The following is a 15,360-nucleotide window of genomic DNA, read 5'->3' on the forward strand; positions in this document are numbered from 1 at the left end:
TAACTGGTGGGGAGAAGCAGAGTGGTAAGCAGATGGTCTATATTGGATTAAGGCCGCAGCGTGCAAAACTGCGTGGCCCCAACAGCTGGTTGGAAGTTTGCTATCTTGTAGAAGTGGCCTGGCTATGAATTTTATTCTTTTAATTAAGGACTCGGCAAGTCCATTCTGTGTATGGACATGTGGTACATAATGCTCTACATTTATGCCCAGAGCAAGACAATAGTCATTAAAGGCCTTTGAGGTAAACTCTCCGGCATTGTCCATCCTGATTGACTGAATGCGGTTCTCCGGGAAGCTCGCACGCAAACGGATAATTTGGGCAATAAATTTTGCAAATGCGTGGTTCCGCGTGGACAACAGGCACACGTGACTCCACTTAGTAGAAGCATCTATAAGAACCATAAAATATCTAAAGGGCCCCGATAGGGGGTTGATTGGACCACAGATATCACCCTGAAGTCTCTGCAGGAAACTCGGGGACTCAGCCTTTACTTTCAGGTAAGAGGGCTTAGTTATCAGTTTTCCTTTAGCACAAGAGACGCATAGAAAGTCTTTAGGAATTTGTGTGGTTTTCATGCCATGGCCAATAGAGCTAGTTATGATGTTTCGCATCATCCTTAATCCAGGGTGTCCTAGTCTTTCATGCCATACTCGAAAAGACTCAGGATTTTTAAATATAGTAGACATCGCAACAAATTCAGGGGGTGGTTTAATTCTTGAGTAATACAACCCAGAGGAGGTGCCTTGCGCTTTCTCTACCACTTTTGTTTCACATTCGTTTGTTGATGTGATATGGAGGTATTCAGCACCACCCACACATGCAGTTGTAACGTGATAGCCGCTACGACGGATATCTTTGAACGTGAGGAGAGTACGAGTTGCTCCTGGGTATAGGAATGCTTCTTCAATAAAGATCCTAGTACCGTTAGGGAGGACAACGATGGCTCGACCGGAGCCTACAATGCGGCCATTGTTGCCGACAATTGTAGTGATATTCTCAGTCCTCTTCAGGAGTGTCTGAAAATATTTCGTCTCTCTAAGAATCGAATTTGTGGCTGCGCTATCAATCAGGCATGGTTCATCGTTTTCCTCCATCGTGGGAAGTGAGTCTTGTTCTATATAAATAATATATAATATTGATTTAGTTCATCATCCATGATGACAACATATAATAGAGCAAGAACAATTAAACCATGAATGAGGAATAAATAAAATTGCAAAGCAATTAATCTCAATCAACCAAATAGTATGGGCTCAGCAGGAGCATTTATTACATCATAACCAAATAAATGTTTTTCTAAAAATAAAAAATTGCTATGGAAATAAATGTGGAGCTAATGGCTGATAACGTGATCAACTACAGGAGATCATCAGTATCGAAATCGAAGTCGACTTTGCCTAACGGAGCATCGTTCTTAGTTGTGGCATCAACATTTATGGTAGCATGCTCAAACTGTGCAGCAGGCTGAGGCAACTCAAGGTGCTCTCCAGTTGTGGCGTCTACAGGCGCCTGGATAAAGTGAGCCTCTGAGTTCTGGCGTTTCTTCCATTCCTGATATATGTCAATCAGGTATTTCTCAGTGGTGCATATACGGGACCAGTGCTGCTGAGACCCGCACCTAAAACATCCTTCGCCAGCATGCTTTGAGGCACTTGCATCGCCCTGCTGGGGGTTGCTTTTGCCTTTGCCTCTGCCTCTGCCACGACCATTGTTGATGCTACTGCCGCTGCCATTCTGTGACTGCTTCTTAAAAGTTCCCCTTGTCGGCCCCTGATTATTGCGGCGCCCACGGCCCCTTCCTCTAGAGGAGCCTCTCTTCCCCTGAGACGGGAAGTTGGCATGTGCTTCTGGTACGGCCGCAGCGCCGACAGGACGCTTCTGGTAGTTTTGCATCAGGAGCTCATTCTGAGCCTCTGCGCCAAGCAACATGTTGACGAGCTCACAGTACTTCGTGTACTTGTTGTTTCGGTACTGCTGCTGAAGCACCATGTTGGAGGGGTGAAAGGTCTGGAGAGTTTTCTCAATCATCTCCAAGTCTGTGACTATCTGGCCACAGAAACGTAGCTGAGCAACAATACGATGAATGGCAGTGTTGTAAGCCTCCACAGTCTTGAAGTCGAGGAAGTGGAGTGTGGCCCATTCCTGTTGCGCCCGTGGAAGCATCACATGCTTCTGCACACCGAAGCGCTCCCGCAGCTTCGTCCACAGTACCAGAGGGTCTTTCACCTCCAGATATTCCATCTTCAGGTCTGGATGGATGTGGCGCCTGAGGAAGATCGCAGCTTTTGCCTTCTCATGAAGCTGCAGGCCAATGTCGTTTGGGCTTAGCCGAACGATCGCCTTTCCCAGCTGCATCGCCTCCAGATGAAACTGGCAGTCGTCAGCCCAGGTCAGGTAGTTCTTGCCATTCAGGGCAAGCTCCGCGAAGTCAGTCTTGCTGCTTTCAGCCATAGCCTGTCACGCAAAATTAACTCCAGGTTAATTAGGCGTGCCTATTATCCATAACAGAAATTTAAATGGTTGTATGTAAAAAAAAACTTGCATTATCTATTTTCAGCAGGAAAACATGAGATAAATAATGCATATAAAAATAAACCTGCACTGTACAATACTAATAAATTCACTGGAAATTTATTAAGTGCAACAATTATAACCGAAATAAAAGAATTCGGATCTCATGCTAGGGTCACGTTATCTTTATGGTTCAACGAAATTATTGGGATTGTATTAAAAACGTGACCACTTAAACACTCACGTCATGCAAACAAATATCATAAAGCAAAATAAATTAAATTAAAAGCTATTAAAAGCTAATAGCCCTGCAGGAAAATTAATGCATGTAGCATGTATCCGCAGGTTGGCAGGCCCACAGGAGAAATGATCTGGCCGCATGCATCAGCTATTTTTTCTCTCTTTTTTTTCACCTCTCTAACCAACTGGCCGCATGCAGTGATATTTTTTTTTCTCTCTCACGTTTCCACGCGAACTCCAGGGAACCAATTGCCATGCGAGCTAGGTGGGTCCTGATGGGAGCGAAAGCTGGGGGGCTGGTGGCCGCGTGCGAGGAGTATGTGGTTTTAGAAAATGTGAACCGCCATGCAAGAAAAAGTCAAAGTCCACAAGTCTATCTATCCTATTTTTTTTCTAAGATAACTTCAAACGCACATGCAGTCTAAGAACAGCTCGGCCGTTTGTGCATGCGGCGGCTGCGAGGAGTCCTGGTCTGTGCGGCGGCCCGCACGGCCGCGCGACGAAGCAGTTTTTAACGCCGAAAAGTAAATCACGGATCGAGATTTTATACCGCGTTACTCGACGAACAGGAGCGAAGGCTGTCGCATAGGACAGTTCGGCAAGGCCGGAGGACCTGCCGGCGTGGTGGAGAGTCGTTGCCGATCGGATCCACGAGTCGAGGTAGAGCAGTGCTGATGACGTGTTGAATAACGTAGTTGTCGCAGATCCCCGATCCGGACTCCAAACCCTCCCAACAGCAGTAAGGACGTGAGAAGTTGTAGAAGCCCGCTCCCTTCCCAGCAACCCAACACAGAGAGGAACAAGAGACACAGTGGATGGAAGCTCTTCTGTCTATCTTTATTATGATGGGAATGGGTACATATATATAACCTGTGTACCCCTAAGGGTAGTTTCGGTATTAGCCCATTAAACCCCTTTTAGGGTTTCTCAACAGTTACTAGTGAATTACAGAACCAACGGAAGGGCCAAGCATGGGCCTACTAGGGCCCAGAGTTCATATACCATGCTAAACAGGCCCTAAAGAGCCTTTGAACTTGATGGCTTGTTTGCCCCGCAAAGAAAAAGAATAAACTGTCATTCTCTTTTTCGTATACAAAACATAATCTTTGCCTGCCTGATTCTTTCTTGTGCTAAGCTGCCATTCTTTCTCGCTTTGCTTTGGCACAACGTACGTACGTGCCTTCAGAGAAGACATTAGACACAATTATTAAATCGAACACTCCGCCCTAGATTAAAATTCGTTTTACATTTTTTACTAGTTTTATACAATGATTAATTAATATGTTTATTAATATAGACATAAAAATTTAGAGCTAATATAACTACTATTTTAAGACAGACGGAGTACATGATAATGGAGTTACACGTGTTGCACTGTCGCCACGTAACGAACAATTTTAGGTCCATCAATTCTTTTACGTCATGTTCATGACTATTTCTGTTGGTCCGGTCTGATCCTTTACATGATGGCGCAAGTGCAACCTGGCACGGTAGACTGTTGAGCACGGCACCCCTTCTAGGCGCGTCTCGGATATTTGTAAGCATCTTTTTTTTTAAAAAAAAACTATGTATTTCTCAACACGTATTAATTGCGCGCAGACACGGGAGTGCATTGCTGGTCTGAAATTGACAGGTTGACTACTGGGAGGAAGCTACGGGCGTGTTCGGCTGGCTACAAGCCGACACTGTTGCAGCTGTTTGGACTGCTGCAGCTGCAATCCATAGAGAGAAAAATACTGTAGAAGCCGCAGCCGTAGCCGGATTGCAGCCGCAGCAAGCCGCAGCGAACAAGCTCTACGGTTCTGCTGTAGCAGCGACTGCTTTTTCTACAGTACAAATGTGAGGTGACATATATAGCTGCAGCGCCTGGAAAAAAAAGAACGGCTTCTAGACTGCTGACATGCCACGTGCCACCATCCGTCCACATGAAGCGTGGCAGCATGCCAGTATTTAAAGGGCCGTTTCGCAGAACTCCTAGAACTCGGGTCCTAACTAGAATCACTTCTATATAGCCAAACGAAAAAAAAAACTAAACCACTCTATTATACTTGGATCCCTAGATCTTGAAGCGGCGCAAATCTGAATCCAATTTGACGCCAAAGGAATCTTTTTCGTACTCAGATCATGAGCGTATACGGGCGTAAAATAATACAGTGTCCGGTACGAGCACCTGACCTTCCTTTGAATAAAACAACTTGTTTACGGACGGGCAAATCGAACCACCGCTTGATATTTCTCGTGGAGCATGATGATCATGTCGACGCTAACGCTATATATGCAGTACAAAACCGTCAGGCATGTGGCAAATTTACACCAAAAACAGCTTAGTATGGGGCTCTCTCAAGGATGATTTGATATAATATTATCTATATCCAGAGCAATTTGTTCATGGACGGCTGGGAAACGGTCATCGAGAAACAGGACAGCTTACTCCTTACTCGCAGACAGCCAGACAATGCTTCCAAGACGACGCCCTCATGCCCGTATGCGCTGACAGCTGACAGTGAAAAGGGTCGCTGGATCCAGTTTCGCCGCTGGATGGCCTGCAGAGCATGGACAATTTTGCCATTATTAAGGCAGAGCATGGACAATTTTGTCATTATTAAGACTTCATCGGTATACATTAGATCTATAAATTATAGACACAGATGGTTTCATCAGTTATAGACATGAGATATCATAATAACATATAACTAAAATTATATAACTAAAATTAAGAGTGACAAAATAACAAATTCATCTGACCTGCGTGTCCACAAGAATATTAATAGGCTTTTAGATATTATTAATATTCCCAACCTTAACCATGTATACAAATATAAATATATTAATATTTATAGTGTATAATTATTTAATATTATTAGATATTATTGAATACATTTTAATAATAATTTTGTTTAAAAATACAGATGTTATTAATATCTTATACAAATCTAATTAAATTTAATAACGTTTGTCCAACGTAAACCTTATAGCGACTTTTGCTTAGGACCGAGAGAGTATCTTTGTCCAGTATATATCGGTGCTAAGAGCTAGTTTAAAAACTTAAATTCTTTTTTAGATCGAAGGGTCACTATACGGAGACGGCGTTGAAAATGGGAAAATTAAGGGCTCGGGTCAGCATCACAAATTGAAGGCCGAGGCCCGACACGGACACGGCCGACGGGGGGAGCGCAGAGGTCTCTTGTGCGGTTTCCGCGCCGCATCCCAAATCCCACAAACATAAACGCTGCACGGAATTGCTAGAAAACCAGAGTTAATGCGCTACCAGATTGTCTAGATGAAGTGGCTTTGAGGGCCAGCCAAGCTACTACACTAGTGAAATCCAGGTTGTACTTCATTGCGGTTACATTAGCTAGGCTCTTGGTCTTGGGAGTGAATTACAGCATGTATTTTCTAGTTTCATCACAAGCTGGACTAACCCCTAAAAAAACACCTACCATGCGTTTCTCATAACGTTCGCACAACGGTACAATTCAATCCCTCTCGAAACCTGAAAAAGGGTAAAATTTACCGTAGTCCCTAAAGTTATATATAGGTGCTATCTTGGTCTTTAATTTAAAGGTTCAAAGTACATTTTAGCTCTTTAATATGGTATAATAAGTCTCATTTAAATCTCAAAAGATGTTTATCCTACATGAAAACATGGTTTCACCCTAGAAAGATTGTGCCTTTTTATGCAAAATTATAGCACATATGCAACTATTTTAGTTTTGAATTTTTTTATTTAAAACCGTTAAGATGCCCAAAAAAATAGTTTAAAACTTTAGCAATATATCAATCTCCTAGTAGATCTTGTCATCATATAAAGTTTGAGTAGTATATCAATCTTCTAAGGACTTATCACATCAAAAAAAATTTATATAGTGTCGGATATTAATAGTTTGTATATAAAAATTGCACCGCTCAATGCAATATATAAATTCTTGTTTTGAGTTTTATTATTTGAGGTAGTTATGTTGTTAAAAAGTATAATATAAAATTTGAGATGTATATCCATCATGGCTTATATCATTTTTAAACATCCAAATAACTTTAAATGGGAAAAGCTTGAAAGTTATAGATTTTATAGAGTGCTACCACTTTTGTATATAGAATATCTTTATCTGGCATCATATGATTTTCCTAAGACAACAAGTCTTAGTGTGTGATTAATATGTTGTTAAAATTTTATATTATTTTTTATATTTAATGATCTCAAATAAGAAAACTTAACATTAAAAGTAGATCACATCAAAGATCTATATTTTTTTTTATAAAAGTCATCTTTATCCAAAACTGTATAAAACACATACAATTAGTGTTTTGCCTCTGATACGTGGGCATTATCTACCCTATCTATGCCAGGATAAAGCCAAGTAAACACCGGTTGGAATTTAGATAAGACCCGTTACAGCTCAAAGGCAAAAATGCATTTGAAACTCTCAAGGCCTAGATGACACAGGTCGAAACTTTAAAGGCCGTAAATATATTACTAAAAATATAATATATGAATAAATGGTCAAGAGCTCACTGGTTCCAGATTTAAACTCTACAATAAAAGGGCAACCCCGTTAAGCCTTCAGAAATAAGGTCATCCTGTTTGGCACACCTGCTACTAGTTAAAAAAATAGCTTATCTGAGAAGCTGATAAAAAACAGTTTTTTCTTGTTTACTACTTTTAGTTCATTCTGAAAAGCAGCTGAACTGATAAACTATTGCAAAAACTATCTGTTTGACAAAACTTTTGCTTATAAATTTGTGAAGAAACTATATTAAACAGGGCTAAAATTAAACTATAGAATAAGATCAACCCTGTGAAGTTTCGATGACCTCATAGCTCTGTCTACTATTTCCATCTTAAAAAGAATGCACCAGAATAACATCTTAAACTTTTAATGTTTAACTAAACTTATAAAAAAGACATACATATAATATAAAATAAGTATATAACGAAAATGTAATCCATGACAAATCTAATACCACTTGTTAGGTACTCCTACCATAAAAATTGATACTATTTTTGTAGACCCAATCATATTTTAAAATGACTTGATTTGATAATAACTAAAAGTGCTCTTTCTAGGTGGAGAGAGAATATTGCTTTTTTAGACATGCATATTACTATTTTTTGTGGTGGAGTGGTGCATATTGTGTTATGTTTCAAAATGATATCCGATAACTTACTTAAAAAAACTCCTAAACTAGAAGAGCTTGTTTAGGAGCAAGAAAAATAGAGGGAATTATGGTTGATTTGGTGACCAGGAAATTAGAGGGATCTATGGTGGAGGAATCCCCTCGCTATTCAAAATTCCCATGGATCCCCTTCAAATCACTGGTCACTAAACCAGCCCTTAGGGCTTGTTTGTTTCTCTTCCAGTCCATATGGATTAGATGAGATTTGATGAGTTTTAATCCCTAGCAAGTCAAATTTTTTTATAATTTTTCCAATTCCATCAAATCCATATAGAATGGGAATAATCGAAAACAAGGCTTTAGGGGGCTACAATCTCCTTGCTATTCAATTTTAAATAGTAAGAGAATTGTAACCCCTCTAATCACTTCCATCCTCATGCTCCTAAACATGCCCGAAGGGTTTATTTCACACCCTTGTGAAAACTTAGAGGAAAAAACATCATATTTTGCTTGAGAGTTTTAAATTAATATTATTTATAGAGAAACATAATCCTTCCTCTATCCTATAAAATAAGACAGATATTTTTTTAAAAGTCATCATATTAAAAATTTAGACTAATAATTTGCCAAAGCACATATTTTATTGTAGACATGTTATATACTTTGATTTGTATTCGAAAGTATCATTTTTTATTTATTGATGGTATATTTTTAAAAATAAATGGTCAAAGTTATGTTTTAAAGACCGTGTTAAAAAATTGTACGCCTAAGGTAAGGTGGAAGTATTCACTAAAGTCAAAATGCACCGTTTGATGTTATATTATAAAAATAGAAAACCCACGTAAGCCACCATTGTCGTGACCTACTTTGTTTTTCTTAAATAAAAAGAGATGGTAAAACGAAACTAATTCTTGTTTCTCTTCCCTTGGGAAGACAGTCTGGGTAAACCTAACGAAATTGAACCGATACCCCTCCCTCCGGCTCAAAATCCAAACAAATCGGCTCGCAATTCTCCCCGTCCCTTCCCCCTCTCATCGCTCGCCGCTCGCTCCTCTCCCTGTCCACGCCGCCGTCTGTCGAATCGAAATCCCTCTCCGCCATGCCGAAGGGCGCCAAGAAGCGCGCCAAACTCAAGAAGCAGCAGCAGCAGGGTCACCCCGACGATGGCGGCAACACAAACGCCAGCAGCGGCAATGGTAACGGCAGCGATAACAACAACAACGCCTCGAGCGGCCGCGACGGCGACCCCCACCTGTGCATCCCACCAAAAGTTTCTCGCGGTACGAATGGCACCTGACCCTCCTCTACCATCTTTATGCCGGAGCAGATCCGCGCGCCGCTTTCGGCACCAGCGGGGCGGGAATCACCTTTTCGCATGCGGCGAGGGTGGCATTCGCTGGCGCCGCGGGTTTCCCCGCCACCACGTTCCCATCGGCCGCCGGACTGTTTGCCTTTTGTGTGCACCATATATATGATGGATGCCCTTCCTTGCGCTATATGTATGATGGATGTGTGTGGTTTCTGATTCTGTGCTTGTGCGTGGGTTGGCCCAGTCGATGCGAGCGAGGACTCCATGGAGAGCTCCGAAGAGATGGTGACCCCCAGGGCCGCCGCGTCGGAGCCGGACGAGGAGGAGAGGAAGGCCCCCGCGGCCGAGGTTCCCGTGGAGCGTGCCGTCGAGGCGGACGTCGCCGGGTCTGGGGAGGTCATTGTGGACGCGTTTCCACCGGAAACCGCTGGGCATGTACGTGAGGGCGAGGTGGATGAAGCAGAGGTGGAGGTGCACGCCGTGGTGGCACAGGAACCGGAGGTAAAGGATGTGTTGGTGGCCGAGGAATCCGTGGTACAGGAGTCAGTGGCTGATGCGCCGGCGGTGAAGGAGGTGGCCAAGGTGCATCCGGTGCTTGAACCTAAGCTGAAGGTTGATGAAGTTGTGGTGGTCGAGCAAACGCCTGTAGCACCAGATGTGAAGGGCGCCGGGGCTACTGTTGTGTTGAAAACACCAGAGCTGATTAGGAGAAATGTGGTTGTCAAGGACCCTGCTGAGGTGTCGAGATCTCAGGACGCTGCTGATGTGCATACTACAGAGGTAACTGGTGTATGCGGTTGTTCTATTCACCTCCCACGTTTTAAAGCTGAGTTCTTATTAGGTGGGTTCTATTTGCTGCAGGTGGCCCGTGGACCTGCAGTGGCAGTGGTTGCTTCAGGGCAGCGGGCAACATGGTGGAATTGCTGTGGCCTTTTTGATGCTTTTACTGGTTCAGGGAGATAGATGAAGGTGAGATGCTTCTATACTTCTATATTTCATGATTGTGTTTCTTTATAATACTCTGTTGATTTTGAGTGGCATTATTTCTTATTTCTAAGTACACTGTAATTAGTGTCAAAGACATTGGTGTTGGGGAAATATGGTCGTTTTATTGGTTAAGTCTTCGTAATTCGAGGTGCATATCTGAGTTCATTGTGCATAGCTTAATTGGCGAAATCATTTAGTGCTGTTCAATATCAGTGCATAAGTTATAAATACAATTTAACCTGCAGTTTGTAACATCTAAGGAACCTACAAAATTGCAAAGTGATGGTGTTTTGTGTGTACTGAGCAAATGCTTTTTTTCAGGGTAAACCTTTGGGCCTTGTATCTCTTTCGCACCTGGTTTAATAAATGGCTTGTTATATTCTTATCGTCACTGTTAGATGTCATTGGAGAAGGTAGCAGCTAAAATTATTTGCTTAGCTTCTGGTTTGATTTAATAAGCCTTAGTGGCCCTTAGTTATCAAATGGCTGCCCATATAGCTTATGACGTTCACTTCTTGACTCCGTTGCCGAGTTTTGAATGTAGAATTTACTCAGTTATAAGCAGTGATTGAAGTCCAGAAAATTTACCAAACAAAATTTCCAATTCAACTATTGTGCCACTCCATGTAGCTGAAGAGTGCAAGGTGAAAATGAAAGGCTGATTGCACAGAATAGGGGGATGCAGTTAGATAATCACCATTCTATACACTCAAGTTCCATGCTTTTTAAATCTATTTAACAATTCCTTTGAGACCATGGATTTATTTGTGGATTTGTTCTGACATTTTAAAGGAGTAACATTGTCTGCTATTGATTCTGAGTGCCCTTTCATTGGTTCCAGTTTCTTAAAAAAATGTAGAAACAATATCGAGCTGACATAGATATTTGTCTACAAGGGTGTCCTTATTGGTTTAGCATGATTGTCTATATGATGAGTGGATGCATTTTATCTTGAGAGATTGATGTTTTAGTGTCTCTTAAGTTTTCAGTAAAAAACATTTCTGAGTAATAGGAAAAACTCCATATCATGACTTCTGTTGGTTTAGCATGATTTCCTTTTTATGAAGTTGTTTTCCCAATGCTGATAAAGTGTCCATGGAAGATAGGTTATACATTGTGGTGTAATACCTGAAACTTGCTGAACTCGTATCCTTTATTTGAAACTCAGTATACATGTCATGCACGTTGCATGAAATTTACACCCTACTAGAGGGCATTCATATTATGGACATGAAAAATGACTTCCCAAGTTCTGCATGTTTTGTTGACCTTTTGTTTTTGTTAATTGAGTTAAAACAGACTTGTGAATCCCCAAATAACTGGAGATGTTCTATTGATTCTCTTCTAATTGGCAGCATAATGTGCATCTCTGTAAATAGAAGAAAAGGGTCAAGCACGAATACTGAAACCAACACTCACACATACAGAGAAGTAAACAATCTTAAGTGATTACCTGCCATACTAGCTTTCTTTAATATGATGGCACCTGCTTGCTACATGTGGACTGAACTGCAATTGCGGTACTCATCAGTCATAACAAGAATACTTGGTCGATCTCCTCTGATGTCTCTATGAGTATATGTATTTGTCTATGTTGCGTTCTATATATCAATGTGGATATGAACAATTTACTGAAAATTATTACAGCCAGTCCTGATAAATATGATTGCTACACTTGGTATGTTCGTAGCAGCTCTGTCGGATACCGCTGTTCAGAAATAGACAATTGTTTTCCTGGCTTCTGAGGATGAGATGAAGCTTATGGTTGACAGTTAATTGATACTACTAGTAGCATTTAAGCATCTCATCTAATATTATTTTTTTACAGCGTTAGAACTTGAAGTCAAGAAGACAGAAAATGCGGTGACGTTCAGTTCAAAGCTGATGAGCAGCTGTAACTAGACTTTGTCACATGAATGATGAAGCAGAAGGATTCCGGATAACATCGAGCTGATGTTTTCACTTCCTTCCTCCCTGTGTCTCTGCATCTGTGCAAAGTTACATCCCCTGGTCGCGGTTAATATTCTTAATTTCCTTAGCACCCCCAACGCCTAGTCGTGTCGTCTAGGTACTGGTCTTGTAGCATAGTAAGTGTTGAAGTGGGTCGACCGTAAAGAATGTTTTGGTGTTTCTGCTTTTTTTTTTATACTTATTTTTTCTTGTCACTTGTAAGGAGTATATTTATTCAAACAAGTTGAGATGGTTCTTCGAAAAGCTTCACTCCGAGATTGCTGACTGTCAGCCAGGTTGATCATAATTTGATTGGGTTCCATGTTTGGTTCATAGCCATAGTTTATCGAACCTAACCATTGGCAGAGTATGGTTGGTCGCCAAAAATGCGACGAGCAAGATGGCTGTTACAGTTGGTAAAAAATGAGTTCACGATAAGCGAGGTAAGAAAGTCAGACCGTAGCTGTGGCATTTTAAACTAAACATGTGGCCTTTATCAGTTCGGCAACGGGAACTTAATCAGTGACTGTTCAAACTGATTTCCGTCCACCACATGGGTCATCTGATTTGAACGTCGGCGAATTAGGATCTGCCGATCTACTGTCGTGCTTGGATAAAAAAAGACAGCTGGCAGCCGGAGAAGTTCTGGTCTGCACGCTGCCCTTACAAGGACGAAGAGAGAGATTCGCAGGACCAGCCGTCCAGTGGTTGTAGAGTTTGTATCCGTTGCAGGCTTCAGTTTTTTAGCACGAGGGCGGAACAGCGGTAGATCTAGGAATTTATCTCTAGTATACCGAACTAATAATTTGATGGCACCATATAGAAATAATAAAATTTGCCTAACTAAATAGTTACAAATATATATAATTGGTTCCAATATAATATTTTTATAATCATGATAATATATTAATTCAGTTCAATATATGCATAAATTTCACTTACTCATGAGAGTATGTACTAAAAGATTACTTGTTTTTCTTTGGCCTGCGGTTTCTGATGGTAAAAAAGTCTTGATTACATCTTCTTCGTCCAGTTGAAAGAAAACATCTCGCTCAATATATGTGAGTAGACAGTCATCCAAAAGGCTATCACCCATCTTATTTCTGAACTTACTTTGATGAATGTTATCGCAGAAAATGCCCTCTCAACACCTGCTGTTGCCACAGGTAGAAGTAATACTAATTTGAGAAGCGTGTATACTAAGTCATAAACTTTATGTCTCTTCGTTTGAACAAGATTCTTCACTTTCATCATGTCCACGAAATGCCAACCCTTGATGCAAAAGAAACTTCAAACATCTAAGTGAATAAGCCAATCTGATCTTATAGAGATAAAGATCATCATCACTCCATTTGTCAATACGATTATCAATTGCAACATTGGGATTAACAAAGCCATTGTATCTCTCTTGAGTTGCAGTGTGTGCCTTAGAACCTTCATGTTTAAGAAGTGCTTTGTCTCCTATATTCCAATTTCTCCAACCACTTGTAGTAAATGTATCTGCACCACTGCCTTTCTTAAACAAGTAGCATACAAGACAAAACACAACATCCTTTTTACACTATATTCAAGCCAATGATAATTATAAAACCATACCATATTAAAGTGACGATCTCTATATCCGATCTTCCTTTTTGGAAAATCATGCCCATAACATTTGAATGGACCTTTAAGTATATATGTTCTTCGAATTGAATCTTGATCATTAACATGATAACTTTGAATGGGTTGCCTTTCACCTGGATCAAGTTGGAGACGATTGATGTCATAGCCTGAAGGTGGTGCTGGTGTGAATAACACTGATCGGATAGACAGTTGTTCTTCAATTTGTCGCTCTTGAGGTTGCTCTTCTGTCTCAGCTACAGCTGGACATGGGGAAGGAGATGGCGTAGCAACACTAGCAAGAGCCTTCTTTGCTGCATGTTTCTGGAAAAGAGAAGCGATATCTCATGTCCTCTTCATAATTTATCTCATTAACTGTATAGGAATACCAACTTATTAATGATAATTTATTGTTGTAAAAAATGCGATTGTGTATGAACTGAAGTTACTGAACTAATTTATATTCAACAAAAAACATTGGGTAACAATATATGTAGAACAATCAATGAACCCATGATAAATAATCCAACATCTAAGTGAAATATAGAAAAACAATTTAAGTATGTCCCTATAGACTGCAAAGTACAACAAAATAAATAAAACAATCACATTGTGCTTATGCCTTACCTCCCAGGACTGCACAAAGCGTTGTTCGTCTATCCAGCAAGCAACAGTGAATGGGGTACAAGTCTGCCTACAGACTACAGCGTCAAGCACCAGCAAAAACTAGAGTTGATTAGCACCAGCACATTCTCCAATGATGCAATTTTTAAATCTTCATCTAGAGTTGATTAGCACTAGCACACTCACCGTCAAGTTCAAATGGTTGCCGTCCGTGCTCTTGGCCGCCTGGCGCCTATGAGCCTGCGGCCTGCGCCTGCGCCTCGTCTCGTCAGTCATTAATCGTCCACCGTCGTGGGGTGGGGAGCAGACGCGTTTGTCGATTGGAATTTGGAAGCAGCTGAACCGTCCCTTAATTTATTAGGTTAAAAACTCCTGATATCTAGGCTTAACTGAGCCAAAACTATAGGGTATGCCGTGGCCCACCCGGCATACCCTGTAGCTCCGCCCTTGGGGCGGAAGGACTGTGCACTGCATTCATGACCCACGAGCTCCCTGTATGGTATCTCCTGCTTCGCCGTTGGCCTTGCTGGTAATCTCCTCCGACTAGCCGCTCCGGCAGCTGTTGTGCTACTCCAAGGCTCAAGCTATGCTTCTCGACCGACTTCTCCCATACTATGCGTGTGTGTCAGACTGTCAATGTGTGTGATCATTGCAGTTTTTGCGTGCTTCGTCCTGACTGTTCAGGGTTTGATGATCCGCACCGAGTGCGTGTAGTTCATGCCCTTTTAGGTAGTGTTTGGTTGAAGAGCCAAGTAGAACAGAGCCGTTCTGTCCCAGTTTTGTTGTTGTTTGGTTACAAAATAACTAGAACGGAATGGCTCCAATTAGGGAATATTCTTCTTAGATCCAGAACCATCCCGCTCCAAAAAATCAACCGGATAGAGCCGCTCCGTTCCTAGCCCGCTCGCACAGTCACGCTCCGTTCCGTTCACTCTGCAACCAAATAAAAAACAGAGCCGCTCCGTTCCAAATTACCAAACACAGAACAGAGCGACTCCGTTCCTAGAATCAGGGATGGAAC

General features: G+C 41.5%; 1 protein-coding gene across 1 annotated transcript; it reads left to right on the forward strand.

Annotated features, from left to right (window-relative positions):
• Window positions 1-8,827: 8,827 nt before the first annotated feature.
• LOC100276476 (uncharacterized) lies at window positions 8,828-12,372 on the forward strand. The gene is given in 4 exon segments (NM_001150256.1): window positions 8,828-9,147; window positions 9,421-9,956; window positions 10,038-10,145; window positions 11,992-12,372. Coding segments are annotated over 3 exon segments (819 nt in total). The 5' UTR covers window positions 8,828-8,966; the 3' UTR covers window positions 10,140-10,145; window positions 11,992-12,372.
• Window positions 12,373-15,360: the final 2,988 nt, after the last annotated feature.

The sequence above is a fragment of the Zea mays genome, chromosome 8 (genome assembly GCF_902167145.1).
Source record: "Zea mays cultivar B73 chromosome 8, Zm-B73-REFERENCE-NAM-5.0, whole genome shotgun sequence".
Taxonomy (NCBI): domain Eukaryota; kingdom Viridiplantae; phylum Streptophyta; class Magnoliopsida; order Poales; family Poaceae; genus Zea; species Zea mays.